We start from the raw sequence: 26,903 nt of genomic DNA on the forward strand, positions 1-26,903 counted from the left end.
AATAATAATAATATTGCTCCGAAAAAAACTGGTTTAAACTCAGGCAGTGTCGGGTAATAATTAGAGTTCGATCGCACTGCTCCTCCTAGAATAAATATTGTATAAGGAATGCCGGAAGTGGAGCCTCACTTTTCAGGAAATTTTCTGGGAAACTAAATTTAATTACTATTTTTTAATTTATTTAAAATTTTGAGAAATACGAAAGATACGTTTAGATACAGTTTTGGAAAACACCCAACTGTGTTAAGAAAGACCAATAACAGGGTTGTTAAAATATAAACTTTACAAAAATATAGTTCAAAACTTAAAATAAAATAATTACTGTATTTTTAATTCAATTAATATAAAAAAAATTGCACACAGACACCTAAATATGATTATTAATAATTCTTTTAAAATCTGAAATGCTGCAAATGAATACATCAACATTAGTAAACTTTTAAAACTAAATATTTTATATATACACGACAAAAATCCTATTTTCATTCACACGAGAAAAAAGTTACTTTAAATAAATCTTTACAGCGCATGTTACGTAAATAAGAGTAAAAATTGAACATTGAAATCAAATTACAATTAAATTTAGAATTTAGAATTAAGAGATTTAAAAACCAATAACAACTCATTTAGTACGCCTAGAACTTGGCAGCCATATTTTTCAACCAAGCAAACCGGTCTGCGGGATGATGAATCGTTTGATTTTTTTTCTTGTGAATTTCATTCTAGAAGCCTGTGTTTGAAATGTAGTTGTATATAACTGAGCAAAGGGACAGTGAATAGTTAGTCACAAAGGTGCACTATCACTTTATCCAAGGCATTTCAATTTATATTGTAATCGTGAACAATTTTGTTTTTCTTTAAAGAGCATGTGAGAAGTTTACATTTTCAGACTTTACACAGTGGTCCAGTTGAAAAGACGGTCGACGTCATTCTGAAGCGCACTCAAGTCTTCTGGGGTTTTGATAATGTTATAAATCTCACGGTCATCCGCAGACATAAGGCAACGGAAATGGGAAAAGAGGCTAGGTATATCATTGGCCTGCATATTAAACAATATTGAACAATATATTGAGCCCAGGGGACTCCAGAAATCGAGGATGAGACTGTATTCAGCCCCCTCATACACTACTCTATGGAATGTTGTTTGAACCAGGTATAGAGATTTACACTGATTCCAAACTGAAATAATACCTTGAGGATGAATCTAAGGCGTTGACATAGTTGATTGGAGTCTTTTCTCGAATTTCGGGGCCTGTATTAGTGCATTTTAATACTTTCAGTATGTTTTATACTTCCTTATCTGAGTGTAATAAGTAGCAAATAACAATTTCAAACATCGTACAATGTTAACTTCAGCCCATATTATTTCGTTTAAATAGTCTTCCAAAATGTCAGAATCGTCGACTGTTTAATTGATTTAATATGTACATTGCGATACTATGTCATGAAAACCGTTTAACTATGTGCCTGCATACTCAAATGAGTATAAATATTTTTTTTTATATCAAAATAACTGCAGATTAAATAGCACTAAAAAATCTCGAAATAAGCATTTATAACATAAGATGCAAAGAAAACCTCAATTCTGAGACAAAATACATGTGTTGACATGAAATGCTGTGCCAAATATCTGGTCTTCTATGTTGTGTTTTCGTACAAATTGTTAAATCTCTGTATAGGTTTGTGAAGCTCAACAGTCGTGGCATGTGTTTTAACTACAGCATTTTTATCAATGTTTATATACGGCGAGTCTTCAACATCCTTACCAGCACCAGAAGGTACGGGACTTTCATTTTTCTGTACAAATTGCTTAGCAGTGACATCACCTAGCTCCTGGTAAGTGGTGTCCTCTTGTTTCGGCAAATAGTGCATGTATGCCTTTAAAAGAAGAACACATTTAATTCATAGTAAATGAATTGTAGTAAATAAATTAAATAAATTAGAAGACCAAAGATGTGCTGATCGAATATGCAGGATTTGGAATAATGAAAATCAAAGATGAAGGAACAAGCAAACAAAATTTCTAAAGGGAAGCAACCGCTTCTTTTTAGAGAATCTGCAGCTAGATGTGACCAATTGATAACCCACAAACACCCTGTTTCGTCAAAACGCCACATTATGAAATATAAAAAAAAATACACCCTTTGATCAACCATAACAGCGCAAGATTTGCTATTGCAGATAAATGTTGAGAACATAAGCACGAATTTACTAATTATGTTTGTCTGTCCCATGTTATAAGATTATACTTACAGATATTTGCGCTTGTTTTTCTTGCTTGAATCGCCTTAAGCATCTCTAATAAGTAAACATATGTAAAAAACTTAATTAAATGTTAATTGTAATTTCTCTTTCGTGTGCCTTCCCTGTGCGAATTGCAATTTATTTTAAGGTTGTGTTAATCTTTAATGACATATGGGCCTACCATAATGTATTTTTTATTTTTTTAAGGAATTAAATAAATATTTGTCGAATTGAATATAACCTTGTGGATTTGTTAATTGTTTGAAGCATCTCACCTTCGTTAAATACAAACATACTGCTGTTAAAAACCCAGCAAAAAAGAGTGCAACAGAACCTACAGCGATGACTGGAGTTGTGATATTAACCACTAAAACAAAACGAATTAAATCTAATAATCATTTCGAATGAGTGACAGTTATCAGAATAATAACGAGACATACATTGAGTTTTGGTCACTAATGCTATCTTATTATCCTTTTATTAAATAACTAGTTAGTATTAATGTGCATGGAGCGATTCCATGCAGAACACAACGCTACGACGTGCGCTCAACGGATCGTTTTTATTTAATGACGATTTGTTCAGACTGCCACCGAAAAAGAGCATACGGCGTCGCATCGTCTAGCTCTCACCGGGAGCGGAGTTAGATTTGTCGTGCGTCGGTCTCGTACTACCGTCGTACGACGCAGTAAGTTCCCGGCATTAAGGGCCATAATGATGAATAGATAATAGATTGGAGACGTAGGTAAGCATAGCAGCTCAATCGAACTACCTCTTTGGATCATAAAAGTTTCTTCCGTCGTATTCTTTAAACACGTCGGCTTACCCTCGTTGGTATATGCAGGCGAATCAGTGGTCTTTGAGCTGGTATAAATTATAACAGATTCAGTTTTTCCATTTTCATTTTTACCATATATACCAATCATAGACAAAGCGCTTATATCCAGGCCTTCAATGGTAAAGCCAAATGGTGGAGATTTGTCAAGAACTGGCAATGTTTGGTTCCCAATTATTTCCATGTCAGTGTTTTTCCATTCAACTATATATTGCGTCTGGTTCCCAGAAACTAGTGATGGACTCCAATAAAAAATGATTTTGTTTCCAGTCAACCCAAGAACACTAATGTTGACTGGTTGGCGTGGAAGACCTAAACAGAAAAAATAAATTTATAATTCCGAATACATTTACATTACATTTCATCGATATGTGCACCTTTACATAAAAAAAATTAAATGAACGATGATTTCGACGTCATAATAATAATAATAATAATAATAATAATAATAATAATAATAATATAAATAATAATAGTAATAATAATATCAATAATGATAATAATAATAATAATAATATCATGATGATCCCCATAACAAAGCAAGACAAATAGTAAATAGAAAACTGTGCTGTTTAAGCAATAACATGAAAAGGTAATACATAATAAAATACTGTATTAATATCAAACTATTAATTAAGGCAAATCAGGACTATATTTCAAAATATATATCTTTTTCAATTTTCTTGTAAGTAGAGTAAACTTTTTACCAAAGGCCGGGTGGCAAAAGACTAGGTTACAATGGGCCGATAATCGTAATGACTTAACAATACCTACTGTTTACCTAAATATCCAAAAATTAATAATTGGCTACAGTACATACATGACACATATACATTGGTTTTGACGTTAGTAGAATTTCGTTCGTTGTCAGGATTAAGAGTGCAAACGTAATGTCCAGCTTCGGTACAGGTTATGTTTGTGTCGTTCATGATGATTCCGCTAGCAACAACTTTATCAGACTCTTCGTGTTTCCAGGTGTATGAGGCAACAAATGGATAATTTGAAGAGCAATTTAAAGCAAGGCTGTCACCTTCAGTAACAAAATAGCCTTGGCTGAGCGTGGATTGGTGATAAAAACTCAATTACGGCTAATGTAGAAAAAAGCGAATAGGCCTAATTGTACAGTAATTATAATGTCCTTGTTGGGTTTTTGCACATAATTTAAAAGACTTGAATGAAAATGACTTTAAGTTTAGACGTTAAAGGCATAATAATGGCCTATTGTGGTTAAAAACATTAGCCTTTACAATTTTATCCAATTACATGTAGAAAAAGTAGGAGAAGGAAAAGAAGAGGAGAAGAATATATAAAAATAATAAATAAATAAGGAAGATAATGATAACAATGATTCAAGATTCAAGCCAAAGCAGTCACTCGTCGCAAATCGTGTTTCAGAGACAATGGCTAAAACAAGCTGAAATGTCCAACAATTTTGAAATATATTTGTTGTACTAAACAAACTTTTATATATCTATACATCATGATATATTGTTATTTTTCCCATTTTCAATGTTAAAACAACAATTTTTAACAATTTGGTGATGCTTCTGCCTAAGAAATACCATAAATCATAAACTTTGAAGGTTGATTTCTGATCGTTCTTTAACGGCTATGTTTAAACGGTTGTAAAATTTTTAATTTAAATTATTCTTTTACCATTTTATATTTTTTATTTCCATCATTAACCCTGTATTAATGACTAAAAATCGATGTTTGCGACGATTGACTGGTTTGGCTTGTCTTTTCCATGTACTGTGGTAGATCTATGTAGCCTATATAAATATATGTAATACATCCCTTAAAGAAATAAACTCCAAATAGTCTTGCGGTAATACTTTATACATGTATATAAAGTTTAAAGGGTAAAGAAGAGGAGTATGCGACTGCGAAAAATTGCACAGACAGCAGAATATCTAGATGTGTATAAGAGATATATATGTTCATATATATATAAAAATAAATATATATATGATTTTTACAAACGTTATCTAGAGATGAAATCCTACAAAATAATAAAATTCTTACAAACATTGACATGAGAGAAATTTAGAGGGGAGAAAACGAACAGGAGCATTAGAATATAATATGAAACAAGATATCATGGGAACATAGAGTTTAAACGCTTATATAGAATTATTAAATCATTCCCTTTTTTTTACGTTTATAAGAAGTAATAGGGTTTTCTTAAATTGCAAATTAGTATAATTACATTATTCTACATGTACCCGTAATAATGATGTGAATGTTAATATTAGTAATGGTGTTTCTTAAATTGCATATTGTTATTATTACATATGTTATTATTATTATTATTATTATTATTATTATTATTATTATTATTATTATTGTAATATAATGGTGCGAATGCTAGAAAGGAAATGGTATTTGCTTTACTCACCATTCAGTGTAATATTTTTACTTTTAACCTCCGTTTCTTTATAATCTATCGAAGGAAAAACGTTAAATTAATTTATTGAAATTTTTTATTATAGAAATTTCATATACGCATGTTCTATTTTCTCTATGGTATAAGGCACCTAATTAACTATTTACAACTACTATTTATAAAATGCAAATTCTATCCTTTAAAATTTCAGTATGTTACAATTTTCTTTTACTAATTTGAGGCTGATACACTTTGCAATAGATATTCTTCCCGTCATTTTTCCATGATAGTGAAATTTCAACATAACTGCAAACATTGTACAAGCTTGGATTGTTGTGGTTCCTTGTTACAGTTGTTACAGTGGATCCATTTATCAATTCATCTTCTAAAAGAAACACAATTTTAGCTGCTGGTGCCATTCCATTGCTGCAGCAGCTGTAGTTAGTCCTTGGTGCAACCATAGAAACTAGGTTTTTATCCATTCTTTCGTGTGCACTAAGTTGAACATTCTTTGGAGACACTGTCATAATTATTAATAATAGTTATTTTAAGACATAATGTCTGTCATGTGCTAAATTAATTGAAACATTGAATTCCATTGAACTTACAATTAAAATTATTGAAGAGGAAAAATTTCCCCCTCAATTAACGGAGAATTAAATTATACTTTTCCTGTGTTCCTTTGCGTAGACCCTTATATTGGCTGGTATTCAATATAAGATTTTTTGTAGAATACAAATCAGCAAAAATCAGCGAAAAGTATTATTTTTTTGATGTAATTTGTGTTTGAGGGTTATAATAATGGGGACTAAGCTACTTCCTTTAATAATAGTATTTATTTATTTATTTTATTTCGGTACAAACATACATACATCATCGACTAGCAGTTGAAAAGTAAAGTGGTTCTGTTACAAATAGAATATATTAAACACCACAAATAATCATAAATGTTCTAATTTTAGTACGCTTAAATCATAAATAAAGGAAATTCTCAATATACATTTAAAACATGGCTATAATTTAACTCAACGAGAGCTCACCCAGAAATATTAAAATTTAGCGATAAACAATGACAAATGTTTTACTCTATTTAATGAATGTAATTAACATTTGGTAAATCTTACCGTATACATAAATTTGAACTTTATATGTTTCAATGCAGATAGGTGTTGTCAGTTTACATACGTACAATCCAGAGCTGGATATATTTTGAAAATTAGAGGTAAATCCGATTTCAGTGTTACTAAATGTCTGAATTTCATCATCCAGATTTTTATTGTTTCTTGTACAATATGGCGATGTATTACATCCTGGTTGATTAAATATAAACTTATAGAAACACCCTTTTTCAACAAACTGCTGTTCGTTCGAAGCTGAAGTTAAATGTATAGGGTTTAGAGATGAGCATGTGAAAGCCAAAGTAATTGAAAAACCTGTAACGTGATAAAAAAAAAAATACTGTTTATGACGACTCAGTACATAAAATTACTTATTAGAATACGACAAATATCAAAAATACTTACTTGTTATTAAATAAATTTGAAGCATGTTTAATGGCTGACTATCGCCATGAGCGAGGAAGTGAGTAACACGCTGTGTAAATTTACAAATGCCAAAATGCGCTGATGTAGCTGCTGCAACTTTATGGAACAGTTTGTGTTCCATAGGCATCTAATCCAATTACCGAAGGCTATAGTAATGTGAAGCGCTTAGAGGCCTTGTTAGCATTAAGCACTATATAAATATAACATATTATTATTATAATACACCATAATGCTTTTTTATTGTTAGTTTCATTTTCAATTATTTTAGTTCACTACAATAAACCGATTAGACATTAGACATTTTAGGAAGAACATCCTTCAAAAAACAGGACTTCAAAATGAATTACTGTAACACAATTAGCCATTTATTAAAATTATTAAATGGAATACTTGTTTTACCGACTTCGCGTTCTCTGACATCTGAATTATTACCCTCGCCCCACGAAGTGGGGAAGAGGGTATTGCCAAGTACTCTCGAGTTGATGGTTCGCTCGAATCTTGCCTAGGTCGGGCCAACTCGAGCTGATCGACCATGTGTCATTGGCCAGCGAACTGGAAGCAGTCCCGACGGCGTGCAAGCCCGATTGATGGGCCTATAACGCCACCTGAGGCCTATAACGCTAGGCCATTTTGGCGGGTTGATTGGAGTAGATGAAGATGTTACGTTTTTTTTTAAATATTTCTGATCGTGATGTCGCAACCTGCTGTCCAAATTTTATACTAAGAAAAAATTATTGTGGAAAAATAAAATATGAAAAAAAGTGTTCTATAGATTCACAAATAATAAAAAGTTAATAATAATAACAATATAATAATAATAATAATAATAATAATAACAATATAATAATAATAATAATAATAATAATAATAATCATAATAATAATAATAATAATAATAATAATAATAATAATAATAATAATAATAATAATAATAATAATAATAATAATAATAATAATAATAAATAAATAAGCGAGAGATTTGAATCCCATACACATGCATAACTTTACACATTATACAGCTCGGCTACACCTCACCTGAATATAGTAGCTGCTACGCCGCGAATCCATTCCGTAAAAATCTCCCTAACCGTGATTTATACATATCGTTTGACGCTGACCATGGAAAGGAAAAAAAAGACCAGGTTGTATATTTTTTTTAAATCTTTTCTAAAATGCTAAAAATGGGCGGAGTTATGCTTGATCTTATTTAGAAATTCCGTGGCTATATTATACAACGCGATACATGGAAAATTTCAATTCATTAGTTGACCTGGAGTGCAGCAGACAAGGGCAATGATATTGATGCGCCAGCTTCGCGTGTCACGTAGGCGTGGTTTGAGATGAATTTAACCGCGCAAAGTCGAATCATGTGTCGTTACTGTTACCTTACAAATTCTCTATTCGCGGAACAGCTTACATTTTTGTAAAGACATATCCCAACTTAACATCGAAAACAACTCGCACGTACTCTAAACTGTTCCTAGAAAGATTAATTCTAAATTGGCCTCTTTCTAGAGATATTAGTGGAAATTTCTTCTTTTTCAATCAAGGTAATCTGAATACGAAACTGCATGTTAAGTTGATTTGACTGCATCTACGAAGGTACAATTTGGAACTTGGTCAAGAACGTTAGATGGATATTGTTGATGATTAAGCAAAGTGCGACATTTAAGGTAAGTGATGTACACATATATAAGCCATTGACACCGAATATTTTCAAGAAATAATATGCTGTACATCAATGATGTTGAAGGAGAACCGACATATGACGTCATTATTCAGCTATTATTTTGCCTTCTTTCAGCTTAAACACAATTTAATAGCAAGTATAATGGTTACGGTGTATCAGACTACGGGTTTTTTAGGTGGATAATTATGTTAATATATCCCTGAATATCTTGGAATTCGAAAGATGTAACACGCAACTTATCAGACAAGTAGAAAAGGATATGTATTTGTGGGAGTGTGTAGGGGTGGAGGGTTTGGTGGTTCGAGGAATTTAATATATTCAATTTGATAGCTAAACCATGTAGAACTAAGTTGCATTATCCGATTAACTCTCAGCTCATGTTTAAATTATTTGTAAAATAATTTTGTATATATATATATATTATACATATATAATATATATATATTATACACAAAACACAATAAATATTTTATTTTGAGACAGATACAGGAATGTTTATTTCTTCTTACATTATATATACAAAACTTTTCGAAATAAATTGAAACAACAATTAGGCCTACGAATGAATCTCATGAATTTCTATGTTCACTTTTGTTCTGTTCCCTGTGAGGACCATAAACCGGAAACAATTGTCATTTTTTCCCATTTTTTTGTACATTTTTGAGTCGTATCTCAATAACCACTTTTCGTCTACTAACTTTCGATGGAATTCATTTGATCGCTTTAAATGAGTAATTCAGGTTTTAATAACATTTGGTGAGTCGATTGACCGAGCGGCAACAGGGAAACCGTGACATACACAGTCATAATATCGGGGGGTTCAAACGGCACGCTCGCCTATGGTTCCGGTGGTGGAACAAGTCCAGTGTACACAATTGGCTCGTGTGCACATTAAAGAGCCTAGTACATCCTTCGAGAAGAGTAGGGAGTTTCTCCGGTGTGCTGGTCCATTCCAGCTCCCTGTCTGGTCACAAAAGGAGCCCTTACGTCGCGGCCCATGTTAGGTATCCTACCTGCGAATCCTTCTACCACACTACGTAAGCAAAATCATACACACTAGCTACTTAGTAACTCGAGAAGAAAGAGAATAACATTTACAGAATGATATATTATCTAAGACCAACTTTAAACATGGTGTGAAACACTAAATCAATAATAGCACAACCGTTTGCGATTTTCAAAGTATTTTATTCAGACGAAAGCCCGCTTCACCAATGAGACAACTACTAAGAATGATGACTAAGAAATTAAACTTCCATGACTTTCATTAAATTTTCAAAGGATCAGGAAAATAGTAGTAAATTAATTTCCAGTTAGGCCTATGGATTTAATGATTGGATAAACTAGGCCTATATGTGATCCATAGAACATGGATCAAATGCGATCGATAATCTGTAAACAAGTTTGTTTCTATCTTATCTTTATCTCTATTGTCTTGCGAATATGAATAATTGTTTAAAAAATTATATAATAAATAGATATCTAGGTCGAAGTCACTTAGTAAAAGGTAATGTTTGCGTCGAATAAGCCGGGTCACAATCAGGTAATTTCTGCGAAGAAAAAAGACCAATAAATATCAATTTGTATATTATTATTATTATTATTATTATTATTATTATTATTATTATTATTATTATTATTATTATTATTATTATTATATCACTGAATTTATCAGTAAATCCGAAATAACGGTACAATAACAACATTTAAATAGAATTGAAAATAAATCAAACCCACATTCCTATAAAAAATAATAATAGTTATAGACAAACCTTAAATTAAACAATTCGACACCAAAAACGACGTAGAGTACTTAACAACTCTCTTGAGGTTCGCCGACATTACAATATTCCCAACGCAATTCTGGGTCCATGGTATAGCACCATGGGCCAGTCCTACCGCTGAGGTTAATCCTATCGGCTCCTCTACGTATTGCCATGAATGGTCCGACAGTGATTGTGTTGTCCGAAATGGTTAGGGTGCATCAGTGGATTGCGGTCACCTCTGTACTTTTTTATTGGACGATGTGGTGTTCGTTCGGCCCATGATTGGCATTCTAGTCCGCTTACAGTAACGCTCACGTCTCCAAAATAATCACTTCAATCTTCTGCAGTATAACACTCATTATCGGCAGGCAGATCAGGTGGAAGAGTACTCGCTGAAGTGTATCAAAATAACAATATATTTCTTATTTATAGGTACATGATAGAAGAATGTATCCTATAACCGTTGCTGATTAATTCACACGTGTAAATAAAACACTGACATTTCCCATATGATTTCCTTGCATAATTATAGGCCCATAGACCCTGTAAATGTAACAGTCAGTATCTGTGTGGCACAATGGACCTTTCCGTGATGCCTTTCAAACTTTTAAGTTTGGTTGATCAGATGTAAAAAACAACTAACCAATAAGAACAGGGCCAGGATTACGCTTGTCCCCTTCCCCCACCTAAGCGCATGTCTTTGCGCTTTTCGTTTTTGGAACCTTATTAAAAACAATATCCAAGGGCGGGGTTTAGTGGAATGGCCGATGAACTTTATTTAACTTGTTTTATTTTTAAGTAAACGCGATCAATTGCACTTAAACTGTAAAATAATGTATTTGCAAAGCTTGAATTTGTAATTTAGTGCATGGAAGTGCCTACTAGGCCTAGCATAAAAGAGATATTTTTTGAAAATATTTACTGCAAGGTCCACAGTCAAGGGACTCACCTGGATCCTCAATGTCTGGTGGATTATGAGGTTCGTTAATTGTTTCGTCAATATCATCGTCCTCAGGATCACCTGTTTCCGCCGCCCTCTGGCCTTCTTCTGCATCAGGATTAACACTGACTGGCAAACAGTCACCAGATCCTAGAGATCCTGTTGGCATAAATGAAGGACAATATAACACTAATGTGAATAGAATACCTGAAAGTTCAAATGTGGCATGTAGGAGTTGATTCAAGTTGGAGGCACCCAAGCCTTCCCCCTCCCACAGCCCGATTCTTCTAAATTAAAAAAAAAAAAAAAAAAAAGGAAGTATCAAATTTAAGACCAGTGACATTTCCGATAATATATATAGTTGCCATAGCCATACAATAGGCTTTCGATTGTACACGTAGAACGTAATGACGTCACATAAAGTCATCTGTGCATGCGAGAAGGCATAGGCCTAGGCTGTTTTCCACTTGGCGAATTTATTGTTGAAAATCGAAAGCGTCGGTTCATGCTCATGCCTTGCTCATGCGGATTCACATTTTTATCGGAGTTTCCGCAGCGAAATCAGTAGGCCTAGTTCGACTGTTTCTACTTTTTGCGAAGCGAACATGCGCAACCAGTCAGAGCTTCGGAAGCGAACCACACTTTCCTCGCGCCAATAAATTCGCCTAGTGGAAAACAGCCTTTAATTTCTCGTTATCGCGTGGATTCTAGGACGTAATACTTTGTGCAGAGACGCGGTACGATCCAGCGTCAAATCGTCGGACAAATCGAAAGATCCCTACTTACGTGGTCTAGACACATCATTGTAAAAGTCACTCTATAGGAAGGACCCTCTATTTAAAATTTCTGGATATTTTACTGCATGCTTCCACCCCTCGAAGCCGCCTTCACTTCACGAGTAATATGTTTGGGAGAAGTCCCTTTCATTGGATGGGGAAGGAGAAGGCAGCTGCCTAGAGCTCCCGTGCATGGAGCGAATCCATGTGAAGAAGCACGCGCATTCTGGTTAGGCATTTCATGTTACTGTTAAAACTGATAAAGGGTAGGTAAAGGTTAATGTAGGACTAACTATAGCATATAGCCGCTTACTAGTTTCATGTTCACAGCATTCCACAATGAGAGGAAATAAAATGCAGTGGTAGCCTCCTACCGTAATAAAACCTCGACAATTAGCCCAATGGGCTTAATCTCAAGAAAAAGCTCATCTTGATAAGACCCCTTCCCCACCCCCACTTTTATACAGTATTTTCAAAAGTAATCTCGAACGTAAGTCCATTCCGTGTGTGTGTATGTGTGTTGGGGGTGGGATACTGTCATTTGCCTCCAATGGGAGCTAGCTCTGTTCAACTACGCGTGCTCGCGCCCTCATCGTCCATTTTTTGTGTGCATTGTGAGGCGGAGCGAACTTTGAAAATTCGCGTTACTCGTAAGCATGTATCGGTCTGAGAAAGACGCATGAAACTTTGCTGGTAAAGTTACCAACGTGCGAGCGTAAATGCTTTACCTTTTTTACATGGCTTTCAGTAGCAGTCGATGACTGGTGAGTTACAATTATAATAAGTAGATTAAGATTATTTAATAATATTTTGTACTTAATAGTTAATTATTGATTTAGTAAACATGCATTGATTTATGTCTTTAATGAAGGACAAAGCTAGACGTATAATGTTGTAATCATGTAGGAGCTTGTAATTTAGTATCCATATGTTCTTGCTAATATTTGTGATCATTCACTAAATTTCAGGTGGGAGGAATTTTTAGGCGGGAGGGGTGTAAATTTGGAAAACAATTACTCGAAAACAGCAGATTGTTCCTGGAAATCCCTTGATGGGGTTATGGTGACATACACCCTCAACCACCCCATCAAAGTTTGAGTGAGACCGGAGGTCCGTTTTAATAGCCACACCTTTTTATAATTTTCACTCATTTCCATACTGTTGGGGGGTGTACTGTAGGTAACGATTTCTTGAAAACTGCAAATTGTTCCTGAAAATCCCTTTGTAGGATTATGGTGTGATACCCCGATACCCCCTCAATCATCCCAACACAATTACAGTCGGACCGGAGGTTAAATTTAATAGCCTCACCTTTTTATAATGTTCTCTCATCAAAGGATTTCCAGAAAAAATCTGTCGTTTTTATTTAATTGTTCCCTACATTTACACTCCTCCCGCATACCAGTATGAACATGACAAAAAGGTCGGCTAGTAAACAGGACGTCTGGTCCCAATCTAACCTCGATGGGGTGAATGAGAGGGTATCACACCATAATCTCACCAAGGGATTTTCAGTAACAATCTGCCGTTTTCGAACAATTTATCCCTCTCCCGCATGGCAGTATGACATAAGGTAACATTATAAAAGATGTACCGGGGGTATTAAACAGGACCTCCGGTCCAACTCTAACCTCGATAGGGTGAATGAGGGGTTATCACTCCATAATCCTACCAACTGATTTTCAGGAACAATCTGCCGTTTTCGAGTAATCGTTACCTACATTTACACCACTCCCGCATACCAGTTTGAAAAAGAGTCGAAGTTATAAAAAGGTAAGGCTATTAAATGGGGGCGTCGGTCCCATTCTAACTTTGATGCAGTGAGAGAGGGGGTATCACACCGTAACCCCGCCAAGGAATTTCAGGAACAATCTGCCGTTTTCGAGCAATTGTTACCAACATGTACACCTATCCTGCATAAAAACGGGACCTCCGGTCCCATTCATCTTCAATAGGGTGAATTGAGGGGTATCGCAGCATAACCTCACCAAGGGATGTTCAGGAAAAATCTGCTACTTTCGTGAAATTTTTACAAACATTTACACCGATCCCGCTATTAAACAGGACCTCCGATGCCACTCTAAACTCGATAGGGTGAATGAGGGGTTACCACTCCATAATCCTACCAACTGATTTTCAGGAACAATCTGCCGTTTTCGAGTAATCGTTACCTACATTTACACCTCTCCCGCATACCAGTTTGGAAATGAGTCGAAGTTATAAAAAGGTGAGGCTATTTAACGGGGCCGTCGGTCCCACTCTAACTTCGATGCGGTGAATTAGGGGGTATCACACCATAACTCCAACAAGGGATTACCGGGAACAATCTGTCATTTTCCAGAAATTGTTACTACATTTACACCCCTCCCGCATACCAGTACAAATATGAGTGAAAATAAAAATGGTGGGGGCTATTACACGGGACCTCTGGTCCCACTCTAACCTCTATGGGTTGAATGAGAAGGTATCACACCATAATCCTACCAATTTATTTTCAGGAACAATCTGCCGTTTTTGAGCAATCGTTACCTACATTTACACCCCTCCCGCATACCAGTACGAAAATGAGGAAAATTAAAATGGTGGGAGCTATTCGATGTGTTGAATGAGGGGTATTACACCATAATCCAACCAAGGTATTTCCAGGAACAATCTGCTGTTTTCGAGCAGTTGTTACCAACATTTACACCGATCCCGCATACAATATATATGAAATTGAGTGGAAATTATAAAAAGATGGGGCTATTAAACAGGCCCTCCGGTCCCACTCTAACCTCGATAGGGTGAATGAGGGGTTACCACTCCATAATTCTACCAACTGATTTTCAGGAACAATCTGCCATTTTCGAGCAATCGTTACCTACATTTACACCCCTCCCGCATACCAGTACGAAAATGAGGAAAATGGTCGGAGCTATTAAGCGGGACCTCCGGTCCCACTCTAACTTTGATGGGTTGGATGAGGGGGTATTACACCATAATCAAACCAAGAGATTTCCAGGAACAATCTGCCGTTTTCGAGCAATTGTAACCAAAATGTACACCTATCCCGCATAAAATGAAAATGAGTGAAAATTTAAAAAAAAAGGTGGGCTATTAAACGGGATATCCGGTCCCATCCAACTTCAATGGGGTGAATGAGAGGATATCGCAGCATAATTTCACCAAGGGATGTTCAGGAACAATCTGTTATTTTCGTTAAATTGTTACCAACATTTACACCGATCCCGCATACAATATATATGAAAATGAGTGGAAATTATAAAAAAGGTGGGGCTATTAAACGGGACCTCCGGTCCCACTCTAAGCTCGATAGGGTAAGTGAGGGGGTATCACTCCATAATCCTACCACTTGATTTTCAGGAACAATCTGCCGTTTTTGAAAAATCGTTACCTATATTTATTCCCACCACCAGTATGAAAATGAGTGAAAATTATAAAAAGTCCCTTGGGGCATTAAACGGGACATCCGGTCTTCCTCTAATTAATCTCGATCCCCACAAGGAATTTTCAGGAACAATCTACCCTTTTCAAGCAATAATTATCTACATTTACAACCCTTGCGCATACCAGTAGGCCTGTTAAAATGAGTGAAAACTAAAAAAGGTGGGGAAAACGTGAGCTCCGTCCCTATATACTAGGCCTAACCTCGATAATGATGGATAACACCATTATGTTAGGCCTTAAGTGATTTTTAGGAACTATCTGTCGTTTTCGAACAAAATTGTTCCCAACTCCCCTCCGATTGTCCCGAACCCCTCACTTTCCTCGCCATCCACTAATTTTCATACTATTAATGTTAGCCATCATGGCATTAACACTCCCAAAAGGAACATAAAATGTGGGTTTACTTCTTAACGTACGAGATGGGACATTAATAAAGAAACTTGAAATAAGATTACAATCGAGATTACTATGAATGATATTATAAACTTAAGATCAAGAAAATTGTATATGTATGTATATATATGTATATATATATATATATAGACATATATATATATATATATATAAATATATATATATAGGCGTTTTTTATATATTGAAATATTGAATTATATAGTCTATAAGGCTTTGAGTTTTTTTAAATATTGAAATGTTGAAATGTCTTCAGAACTCTTAGATGGAAAGTATCTCCTTCATTATAGAAACTAACTAATCCGTACCTTCCTTTATATCAGACGTAATATCTAAGATTGCTTGTATGCAGCAGATATATAAGTAATACATGCTCTGTCCTTAGTCACATCTTTCACTGTTAGTCTGATGGTAGCATATCGATGTAAGCCTACTCCTGATGAACTACTACCTAATATTTGTCATAGGTCTCTGTAAGTAAAACAATAAGCCTACGTGTTAGACATTTTATTATCATTTGGACTTTAAATGTTATTAAGGGAATATTCGTCACTAATATGCGCATAACGCAAACAAATTTGAAATACAATGAGTTCGTTAATCAATTTGTTTTACTATTTTTACCCTAAAATGTTTATCGCTCTTTCTGTGTGATATACAGTATATGTATCTCAGTGGTGTAAAGTCCATTAGTTTGTGTCTTTAGGCAGCCTCATCAAGGCATCTTGCTGCAGTGGTGGTCACCAATGCAAAAATGTTTCCAAGACATTGTACGTCATTAATGGTGGATCTGCGTCAACCAGTTTTTACTCTGACAATTTTGTGGAACTTCGATGTTATTATAATGATAACATAGTGTTCAATAGCGGGCATATGTTACCGTTCTCTAGGTTTCGATTACAGAACTCATCCAACCTATTCACTATCGTCATATCCAGTGTTACAACGAATGGAACGTATAGATGTTTAGTCCTTGAGACACTTGGTCGTTACAACATCACTATACAGTTAAAAATACACGGTAAAGAATAATTAGGTTGCTTTTGTTTTGTTGAAAATTATAAATAAATCATCTTAAAATGCAATTAGTATAACAAACAGTGAAGCACATTAAGTTACACATTTTAAACAGTCACCATCAAAGTTACATGTATTAAATTGATTTTTTGTTTTAATATTGAAACTCCATCATTTTTATTCAATTACCATAATATTTGTTTGTTTTTAGGCACTCATTTTACAGGAAATTGAATGAGAATATTTATATTAATTTTAAATGTATAGGTGTAATTTTTGCCCTACATGACGTGGAAATGTACCGAATACTCAGTACATTTGAAAACAACTGCGAAAAAATCGCAAGTTGTTCTCGGGTGGGACTCGAACCCACGATCTCCAGATCACTAGCCTGGCATCATACCTCTGACAACCGAGCTTGCGCCTGATGGCCAGGGTTGAATTCGAGTCCAAGTAAGCAGCAGGTACTGCAGTGTTGATAGTAATTGTTATTGTCGAGATGGAATAATAGACAATAACTGGATTTGCGTCAGGAGAAACATGTATAGGTGTAATTTTTGCCCTACCTGACGTGGAAATGTACCGAATGCTCAGTATATTTGAAAACAACTGCGAAAAAATCGCAGGTTTTTCTCGGGTGGGAAATAATGCAGCGGGTACCGCAGTGTTGATAGTAATTGTTATTGTCGAGATGGAACAATAGACAATAACTAGATTTGCGTCAGGAGAAACATGTATAGGTGTAATTTTTGCCCTACCTGACGTGGAAATGTACCGAATACTCAGTATATTTGAATACTCAGTACATTTGAAAACAACTGCGAAAAAAATCGCAAGTTGTTCTCGGGTGGGACTCGAACCCACGATCTCCAGATCACTAGCCTGGCATCATACCTCTAGACCACCGAGCATGCGCCTGATGGCCAGGGTTGAATTCGAGTCCAAGTAAGTAGCGGGTACTGCAGTGTTGATAGTAATTGTTATTGTCGAGATTGAATAATAGACAATAACTGGATTTGCGTCAGGAGAAACATGTATAGGTGTAATTTTTGCCCTACCTGACGTGGAAATGTACAGAATACTCAGTACATTTGAAAACAACTACGAAAAAATCGCAAGTTGTTCTCGGGTGGGATGTATTCCTCAATATGTTCTTTGTTCCAAATAACATTCAATTCCATTATTTCCAAATAGAAATGTCATTGGGTTATATATTATGTGTATTCAACAATTATTATATTTTGTGTAATCAATGCTAACAATTTTACGTCATAAGAGCATTACCATTTCTGTAGTTCTATAAATACCTATTTATAAAGTAATTTTACAACTAAACTGTACTTTTGTAGACTAACCTTTGCGAACGTTATAATACCGTTTTTTATTTGTTGCGAATAAGTTCAAATATCTTTTCAATAAACTATAGACATATAAACTTCAAATTGTCGTTGGAAGAATGTTTTTCTAAAGCATAACAATTGGGGGGAGGGCCAAAATGAATTTTTGATTTAACTCTGAGGGCTAAAACCTGCATGCACTGCTTTTATACCACTTTATTCTCAGTTTTTATATTACTTTTACAGATGATCGGTCACCGAGCCATAAAAAACAAGGTGTTTGCTTTCCAATGATGTTTGGCGGGCCGCAAACATAGGGTTTTCAATTCATTTTCGCGGGCCGCAGAAAAAAAAAAACACTGACGGGCCGCACTTTGCCAACCATTGTTCTAAAGAAATTAGACCTTCATTTGAAGAAATTAGACTTTGAAAAATTAGACACGTTTTGGAAAAACTTGACTGACGTTAAAAAGTTAGACCTACCTTTGAAATATAGGAAGTAAGTTTTGATAAATTAGACGTTTGAGAAATTAGGCGTAGGTTTTTTTTTTTTAATAGACACTGCTTTTATAATATTGCTGTAAACTTTGATTTTAACATTCGCTTTTGTCACTTATGGCTCCTTATAGTTTATTTTTTTGCTAACTTACCTAAAATTTTAGTATTTTAACAAATCAAAGCCTCAAATACTAACTAAAATCATTTTTGTTTCTAGTGGATGAAGTTCAGCTTTCTGTTATCCCTATTGCACCAATTGACGGAAACAACATCAATGATGCCACAAATGGCTATGTTGTACTAAAGTGTCATACCACATCTCCCTATCTTTATACCAGTCTCGAATTTCATTTTAATTCATCTATGGATGCTCAATTAATATACGAAGATACTTCCGTAACAAATGACATCAACTTATATCATGTTGTTAAGATTTTGGCTCTGAAAACTGACAAAACCCATGACAACGAAGCAATTTTTTGTTCAGCTGAACATAACATCACTAATGGTAAGATTACAATTGTTTCACTTCACTTAAGAATCTTCCCCTTGGTACTGTTGCTCAGGCCCGACAATACGACAAAACACGTTATGCTTCCGCATAACACGTTTCGATTGGTCACATGTTGAGTTGGAGCGACACAATGTAAGGTTCATTCGTGGGTATCTAGCTACATAACACGTTTCGATTGGTCACATGTTGAGTTGGAGTGACACAACGTTCATTCGTGGGTATCTAGCTATCAATAGGGTATCTATACTTCTTTATTGCTTTTCAGCTAAATACACTCAATTTGTCATCATTAATGTCATCAACACTACTCAGTTTTCTTTTTATCCATACAAACTTAACAATGATCTTTGGCCGCTTTAGTCGCATTTGGATAACTGAGGTCTAATACACAGCATAATGTGATGGTAAAATACTTGTTATATTATTATTAAAAGTATGTCATAATTATTATTATTATTATTATTATTATTATTATTATTATTATTATTACAGCATCAACACATTTTAATTCTCCTACGTTGAAGTTAAACACCTATCGTAAGTATTAAAGAATGTTGATATTTAATAAATACAGTACAAATAGTCAATAAAACATGTAAAAACTCAAAAATCAAATCCATAAGTAAATTTCAGCGCGGCATTTTCAATTCGTTAGCTAAGACTGATTAGCTAACTGAATAAATGTTATATTTCTGAACAGGTTGCAAAAGCATTGAGCCAGTCAGATCCGTACGCATTGAAAACGTCACAGCTGACAGTTTCATTCTAAAATGGGAGTCGAACACCATCAGTGACTGCGGTGGGACTATATTATTTGCTGTTGAGTGTATCACTCCGCTGCCAAGTATTTGGAGTGAACCAATCGAAATTGAAGGCAGTAACTCTTCACAGAAACAGAGTCTGTCTTTTGAAAATTTGAACCCTGGGACTGTGTACGGTTTCGTAATCTATGTAAGGAACCATGATGCTGAAAGTGGAGGCTCGTATATCTTTAGCAGAACAAAAGATAATAATAACTACACCGTATATATGCCACAGTCATACAGGTCCACAAGTAAGGAACTGTTTTCCAAGATCGTTTTGTAGAAAATTATTTGCAATGCTATTCATAAATGTTATTAATAAAGACAAACATTGTCTCATAGAAGTCAAAGAGCTTATAATTGGATTTGGTATAGCACAGAATTCAATTCAGTTTTAATATCAATTATATTCTTTACTCAATTTAGCAAGGGCTATAACTGCGTCAACGCAACACATTAATTATAACGAAAATAAAACAGTAAATACAAAAATAGAAAAATAAATAAGAGAAAGAGAACGTGTATAGGGTACAGAGAAATTCGTGTAAGTCACAAAGACTACCGTATATAATTGAATTCAATTTCAATCTCATATTTATGTTCTTTACCTAATCCATAAAGGGCTAATAGCTGCGTCATCATAACACAGTAATCATAATGCAGATATAAAGTGAATACAAAAGTACAATGACAAAATGGAACTGGATTTTTATGAGGGTTGGTAGAAAGTAGATTATTACTAAAAGAGTTAATAAGAGAAAGTAAATATGTATAAGGTAGAGAAGAAGTTGTTACGTAAAAATGGTAATTGTCGGTTTTGAAATACAGAGATGAACAGTTTTTTTTGTTTTCAGTTTTGGTAGGAAGTGGGTGATCGTGGGATTTGACAACTTAACACCTATGTTTCGTTTTAAGCGGGATAATGGTTGAACAGAATATCAAATTTAATTAAATAAAAACACAAAACAAATGAAAATACGAATAATTACAATGTTTTAATAGTTATAGCACAAATACATCTATATCAATAAAATAATATAAATCTTCGATAATAAAGAGTGAGAACTGAGCATATTTTGGTTTACCAAATTATATTTAGCTAAGAAAAATCACCATCACACCACAGCTCCTTGCTAACATTTATATTTATATTTCTTCTTTTTATACTCAGTAAATGAAAATCATTTTACCGTAACTGAAATTGCATCGATCGTACTTGCATTACTGCTGGTTTCGTTATTTACATATCAACGGTAAGCCTCCAACTTGATGAATCATTAAATTCGTAGTCCTCTTTTGACTTTCCGACAATAGAAACACATACTAATAATAACAATAATAATAATAATAATAATAATAATAATAATAATAATAATAAAAATAATAACAACAAGAATAATATCTATATCTTATTAGTTTATAAACAGAAAATCTAATTTTCATTATCTGTCTCAATCTACAGTCACAAGTTATGAATAATAAATAAGTTTAAGTTTGTTAGTTTTGTTTTCAGGTATGTATCTTTATGTTTCGTTGTTCGGGTTGTTCATTCTTAAAGATCTTGCTTGCTTTGAATACCCCTTTTCCATTTATCATTGTGTATTATTACTTAATTATTTTAATCAATTATCAATTTTGTATTGTCTTGAAATATTTCACGATTTGTATTTTCCTGAATTTTGATGAATGGAAATAAAACTTATTTGAATTTGAATTTGAATATCAAACACACAATATATACATATAGGCCTACTGTTCTTTATTTATTGATATATAAGTATAGATATTAAATCACATGGTATTAAGACACACCTGTACTTGTGAAAATTTAAAATAGATATTTTAACTAAAACGAAATGGTCGCAATTGAAAACAGAACAACCGCACTATGGAGAAAGATAATTAAGCTCAGGAGACCTTCAAATGGACGTTCGAATTGAGCAACTGATGAACAGCGAGGCCATAGTTGTGGTGGAATTTGTATTTTCATAATTCATATTCTACGAATTATCGTGATAAACATAGAAAACAATCCTAATTTAGTTAGTTATATAGCAACCACCAAATTAGTCATTTATTTATAAAATAAAATGTTATTTACTTGGTCTACTATCCTATCTTGTTTCATTTATACTAACTGTTATTATCTTACAGCAGACAGGTATATGCTGGAATAACAAGGATAAATCGGTAAGTCTCGGGTTTGATTCTGACATATAGAAGTAAACAAGGCATTAACTTTATAAATTAAATAATGAATTTTATTCGTTGCTCGTAATAATTATTGAGGGCTCACTCCAATGCTAAACTTATGCAGTAAGTTATAAAAGGTAATCTATATACAGTTCTGTTAATTATCAAAATTATAATTTTCATATTACCAAAAATCCTGACACAGCTTTAGGTTCCAATTTTAACCACATTTTTAGACTGGTTAATCTTTCTAGCTAAAAGGTGGCTGGTATCCAGGGTCTACTCAGAAATACATAAAATGGTAATAATCATTCCCAACCCGAGGCTTAAAGAGTGAAGGTGTTTGAGTCGTGAGAAAAAAAATATCTTAGTTTCATATGATTTGAACCCAAGACAATAATATAGGATTAGTTCCTAGTTCTCCTACACACTTTTTTAAAGGACCACTCCACAAACAAGTCCCTTGGAATCAAATGGTTATCGTTTGCTGTGGCTTTGCAGGGGCGGATTTAGGGGGGAGAGGGCCGGCCCCGGCGCACCCCCTTTTGGAATGTAAAAAAAGAAAGAAAAAAAAGAAAAATGAAAAAAACTGATCGCCCTAAAAACGCCCGAGACGTTATTTTCGGGCGTCTAGAGCACAACAAAAATTCGCGGGGGCATGCCCCGGACAACCTAGGCTAGTACTATCTCGATCGGTCCCAGTTTTCCCCCCTCCCCCCTGCTTTTGAAAATCTCTGGACCCGCCCCTGCTTTCTCTATTATCAGGATCAGAATCATATTTCGTGTGTCTTTTTGAAAAAAAAATGGAGCACAATTACTCTAAACATTCACAAAAGTTAACAGACGAATATGAATTTTAAACAATTTACCTAAACTACTGAATAATTATGTTATCGTTACGTTATCATGCAGCCAACTATGAGTTGTTAATTAATAATAATAATAAAAAAAAGTATGGAGTATGGTAAAAAAAGTCTTCAGATTCTACACATGAGGTTTTAAAGCGCAGCCCAGACCTTACGGTACTAATTGTGTAGGTGGTTGGCGTAATTTATGATAGCGGTCGCCTTTTTCATTTATATTCGGTTTTTATAAAATATCATTAGTGGAAACAATTCCATAGAACAATTTATAAGCCTTATTAATAATGACTTTTAACTTTCGTAAGTTCCCTTTCTTACACTGAACCAAACCAAACAACCATACAACATTGCAGTTTGCACTACTAACGTCTTATCTACTTGGAAACCACTGACATTTTTAATGAAATACAATCTTCAAAGTGCAAATCTTCATTGATTTTTCTTTACTACAGACGTGAATATTATTGGTTTGTTCATTCCTTAAAACTTGTGAGCAAATATCGTTGTATTATTATTGTATAATCCTAATAATTATGTCTGTCTACTACCTCCCTAAAACACTCACAGAATAACAATTTGGATTCGACAAATTACCAGACATCAATAACTCATATCCAGAACCCAGTCTTCGAACAACCACCAGGCCTACATACCGGTCTTAAACGAGTATACTAGTACGACATCCATGTACCATGACATTGGCGGACAGAAGTATGACACGACCATCCAACGCTCTGCGGCTGCAGGTGGCTCAACGTCAAGATGCCGAGATGTTGATGACTATAAGGACTGTCTCTTATACACATCTAGATGTGTATAAGAGACAGCATTTACAGTCTTAAACGAGTATACTAGTACGACATCCATGTACCATGACATTGGCGGACAGAAGTATGACACGACCATCCAACGCTCTGCGGCTGCAGGTGGCTCAACGTCAAGATGCCGAGATGTTGATGACGATAAGACCTATCACGTGATTAAAGATCAGAATCTTGTCTACCATTCGGTATATTAAATACGCTGACAACTATAAATTATTGAAAATTATAACACTTCTCAATATTGAAAAAAAAGCTATTTTGCCATGATGTCATTATTAGAAACATTATAAACCTACTCGATGACTTTCATTATACAATGTATTATAATTATTATTTCAATTTTAGTCTGCAATTATTCGAAATTTAGATATTTTACATTCATTAATTTGTTTATAAAAAGCAGACGATAACCACTGATTTCACAATAATTTTATAATAAGAACAGTTTTAGTTAAGAATATAACAAAGTTATTTCGTTATACAATCCTCAATTTAATGATAATATATATAAAATCACTTTATTGAGTAAAAACAATACAGGAAACAAATAAAGAGCCCAGAACAGTGTCCCAAAACTGGGAGCACGCAAGGCTAAATGATTTGACATACAAAAACATTAAGACACAAAATATACCAATATATAAAAGTATAAATATAGAGGCCGGCCTATCATCTAATTAGGGAGACTGCATTCAATTAAATTGTCAGTTCAAAAAGAGGCGGATTAACCCAAGAGGGTTGATCTTTGGCATAGTATAAAGTAAAAGAGGAAACAATTGCAATTTTGGAGATATCGTTTCGAAGTTGTTTAAATAAAATTGAATTATTGCACAATTTGTGGATTTTCTTTAAACGTTTAATATTATCAGGGGAAATGTATCCTCTGGAGCCTACTTCGAAACAGACGAATTCAACCTCAAAGCCAGCATCTATAATATCAGAAATTAGTGGTGCATATTTGTTACATTTTCTGGAATGGGCGGCATCGATGCCAGTTTCGAAAGGGACGGTAAGTTAAAAAATGAGGAGCTTCTTTAGGTTTTTCCAATAAATCTGGTATTAAGTTAGTTGGTAAGCATTCATGGGGAATGGTAGTATAGTGAAAATGCTGGGTGCTGGCTCCGAGGTCGGATAGGACTTCAGGGATACAAGTAGCGTTACAAAAACCTTTCTTAAGAGTCTTAACAATATGATTGAGGATGTTATTGTGCCTCCATATAAGGCGCCCCTGGTCCAGGGATCTTTGACAAAAATTAAGAACGTGATTAAGAGTTTCCCGGTTACCACATGAACTGCATTTTACAGAGTTGGATTTTCCCCATCTATGTAGATTAACCCTGGTGTTGAGTGAGTCTCCAAGAGCATTGACAAAAAAATTAAGGATCCCCCCTTGGCAAATTAAAAATAATACTTTTCCAATGATGACATGTGTCTTGGAGGGAAAGCAGTTCAAAGAACCTTCCCTGGACAAGGAGCCCCCTAACATAGAGGTCCCAAAAATTTTGTATTTCCTCTCTAAGGTTTTTCTTGCGATATTTTGTATCTGATTAAGATTAAGGTTGGGGTCAGAGTTCTGGATGTCTTTCAGTCTAGATTCACAGTCAGTGGCATTTGATTTCTTCCTTGTCCAGTTAATCTCACGCTCAAGACGAGTATTAAGACGGTGGTTAACAGTATCACCTCCTTTAAACCTAGATGAAATATGAGCCACCAAGTAGCATTCCTTATATAGATCAGATACTCGGGGAATGTTGATTCTCTTAGGCTTATGAATAAATAATGTCCCAGGATGGGGTAGCCCAAACCACTTCTTTAAATATCTGTTACAGAGAGCGTCGATCTTAACTAGATGAGAAGCACAAATGTCATTGACTGTAATATGATATTTTAAACTGGGAAGAAAATATTGCGAGTAAACTCTGATCTTGAATTCGTATCTGATTAAAGAATTGTCTATCTTATTAATGTTTTTCTCGATTAACGTATATAGGTACTGAAAGACATCCAGATCTGTGTTATTAAAGGTGATAATAGATATTTGTAGAGTTAAGCTTTCCGGCTTTCTGTGCTACGTGCTACTATAATTACACTATTACACTATTTTATTATGATGGTTTCAGGTACCTCGTTACTAATGAAGCTACAGATTACCTTGTAAGGTGCTTCTACGTGATATATTGAATCTAAAAAAAAAAGAAAAAAAAAAAGCTAAAGTAGTTGTTCTCACGCCGCTATAATGACTTGTAAAAGTGAAAATAATATGATCAAAACACAACAAGGAACATGAAACTTAAAATCTCAACAATGCGCTGACCTCTGCATTTGTTGTTTCGAAAATCACTGAAAGTGTTAATAAAATGAATGCTAATGAAATTGTATGTATTAATCATTAAACATTTACAAGGTGTTCATGCTTACTTATCAAGAGTTTGTCCAGTATTCGAGTTTGTATATCATGTTTCAATTCTTGTCACACTGCTGGTGCAGTTGTAAATCAACATTGTTTTTACAGAAATGGCTGACAATCGATATGAACCTAAAAAATGAAATCTCTCAGAGTTTGTGTCATAGGCCTATATCACATTTGTATGAATAGTTTATTATTACTGTAGTTCATTGTATAAAATCGTTCTTAGGTCGATTTTAAATTATGAGAAATCTGTCTTCGTTTCTTGTATTATTACTGTGTGCTAAAAACTACCAAGAGAATCATTTCACTTATTCTTCTTTTGTTAGTTTAATTTATCCGAAAGTATCACTGTTGTAAGGACACTCCTATCAGGGAGACACTTCTCCCCGAATATGTTCCCTTAAAA

At 34.4% G+C, this 26,903-nt stretch overlaps 2 protein-coding genes and 1 non-coding gene across 3 annotated transcripts; 1 reads left to right on the plus strand and 2 right to left on the minus strand.

Annotated features, from left to right (window-relative positions):
* Nucleotides 1-530: 530 nt before the first annotated feature.
* LOC117122975 lies at nt 531-7,060 on the minus strand. Its single transcript, XM_033268758.1, has 8 exons — nt 6,989-7,060; nt 6,590-6,898; nt 5,787-5,985; nt 3,900-4,132; nt 3,071-3,391; nt 2,520-2,611; nt 2,254-2,298; nt 531-1,878 (listed from the first exon to the last, which is right to left on the minus strand). The coding sequence occupies exons 1-8, from the start codon at nt 7,011-7,013 to the stop codon at nt 1,639-1,641; spliced, it is 1,464 nt and encodes a 487-aa protein (XP_033124649.1). The 5' UTR covers nt 7,014-7,060; the 3' UTR covers nt 531-1,638.
* A 9,377-nt stretch (nt 7,061-16,437) lies between these two features.
* Nucleotides 16,438-21,460, plus strand: LOC117122976 (the record flags this gene model as incomplete). Its single annotated transcript, XM_033268759.1, has 6 exons — nt 16,438-16,511; nt 16,745-17,059; nt 19,108-19,398; nt 19,897-19,941; nt 20,105-20,458; nt 21,379-21,460. Coding segments are annotated over exons 1-6 (1,121 nt in total), but the record flags the coding sequence as incomplete, so codon positions are not given.
* Trnat-agu lies at nt 17,895-17,966 on the minus strand. Its single transcript has one exon. It is a non-coding gene; the product is annotated as a tRNA-Thr (tRNA).
* Nucleotides 21,461-26,903: the final 5,443 nt, after the last annotated feature.

Source organism: Anneissia japonica, unplaced genomic scaffold (genome assembly GCF_011630105.1).
Source record: "Anneissia japonica isolate Jap-2015-1 unplaced genomic scaffold, ASM1163010v1 scaffold284969_len127995_cov102, whole genome shotgun sequence".
Lineage (NCBI taxonomy): Eukaryota > Metazoa > Echinodermata > Crinoidea > Comatulida > Comatulidae > Anneissia > Anneissia japonica.

What these genes read in the sequence shown, in the direction of transcription:
- LOC117122975 (XM_033268758.1), bottom strand. Translation starts at nt 7,013, where the DNA reads ATGCTTCAAATTTATTTAATAACAA. An exon ending in AACCAATGTATATGTGTCAT is followed by an intron (nt 3,392 to 3,899) that starts GTATGTACTGTA and finishes TTTTCTGTTTAG; the next exon opens with GTCTTCCACGCCAACCAGTC. An exon ending in GCCTGCATATACCAACGAGG is followed by an intron (nt 2,612 to 3,070) that starts GTAAGCCGACGT and finishes GTTTTGTTTTAG; the next exon opens with TGGTTAATATCACAACTCCA.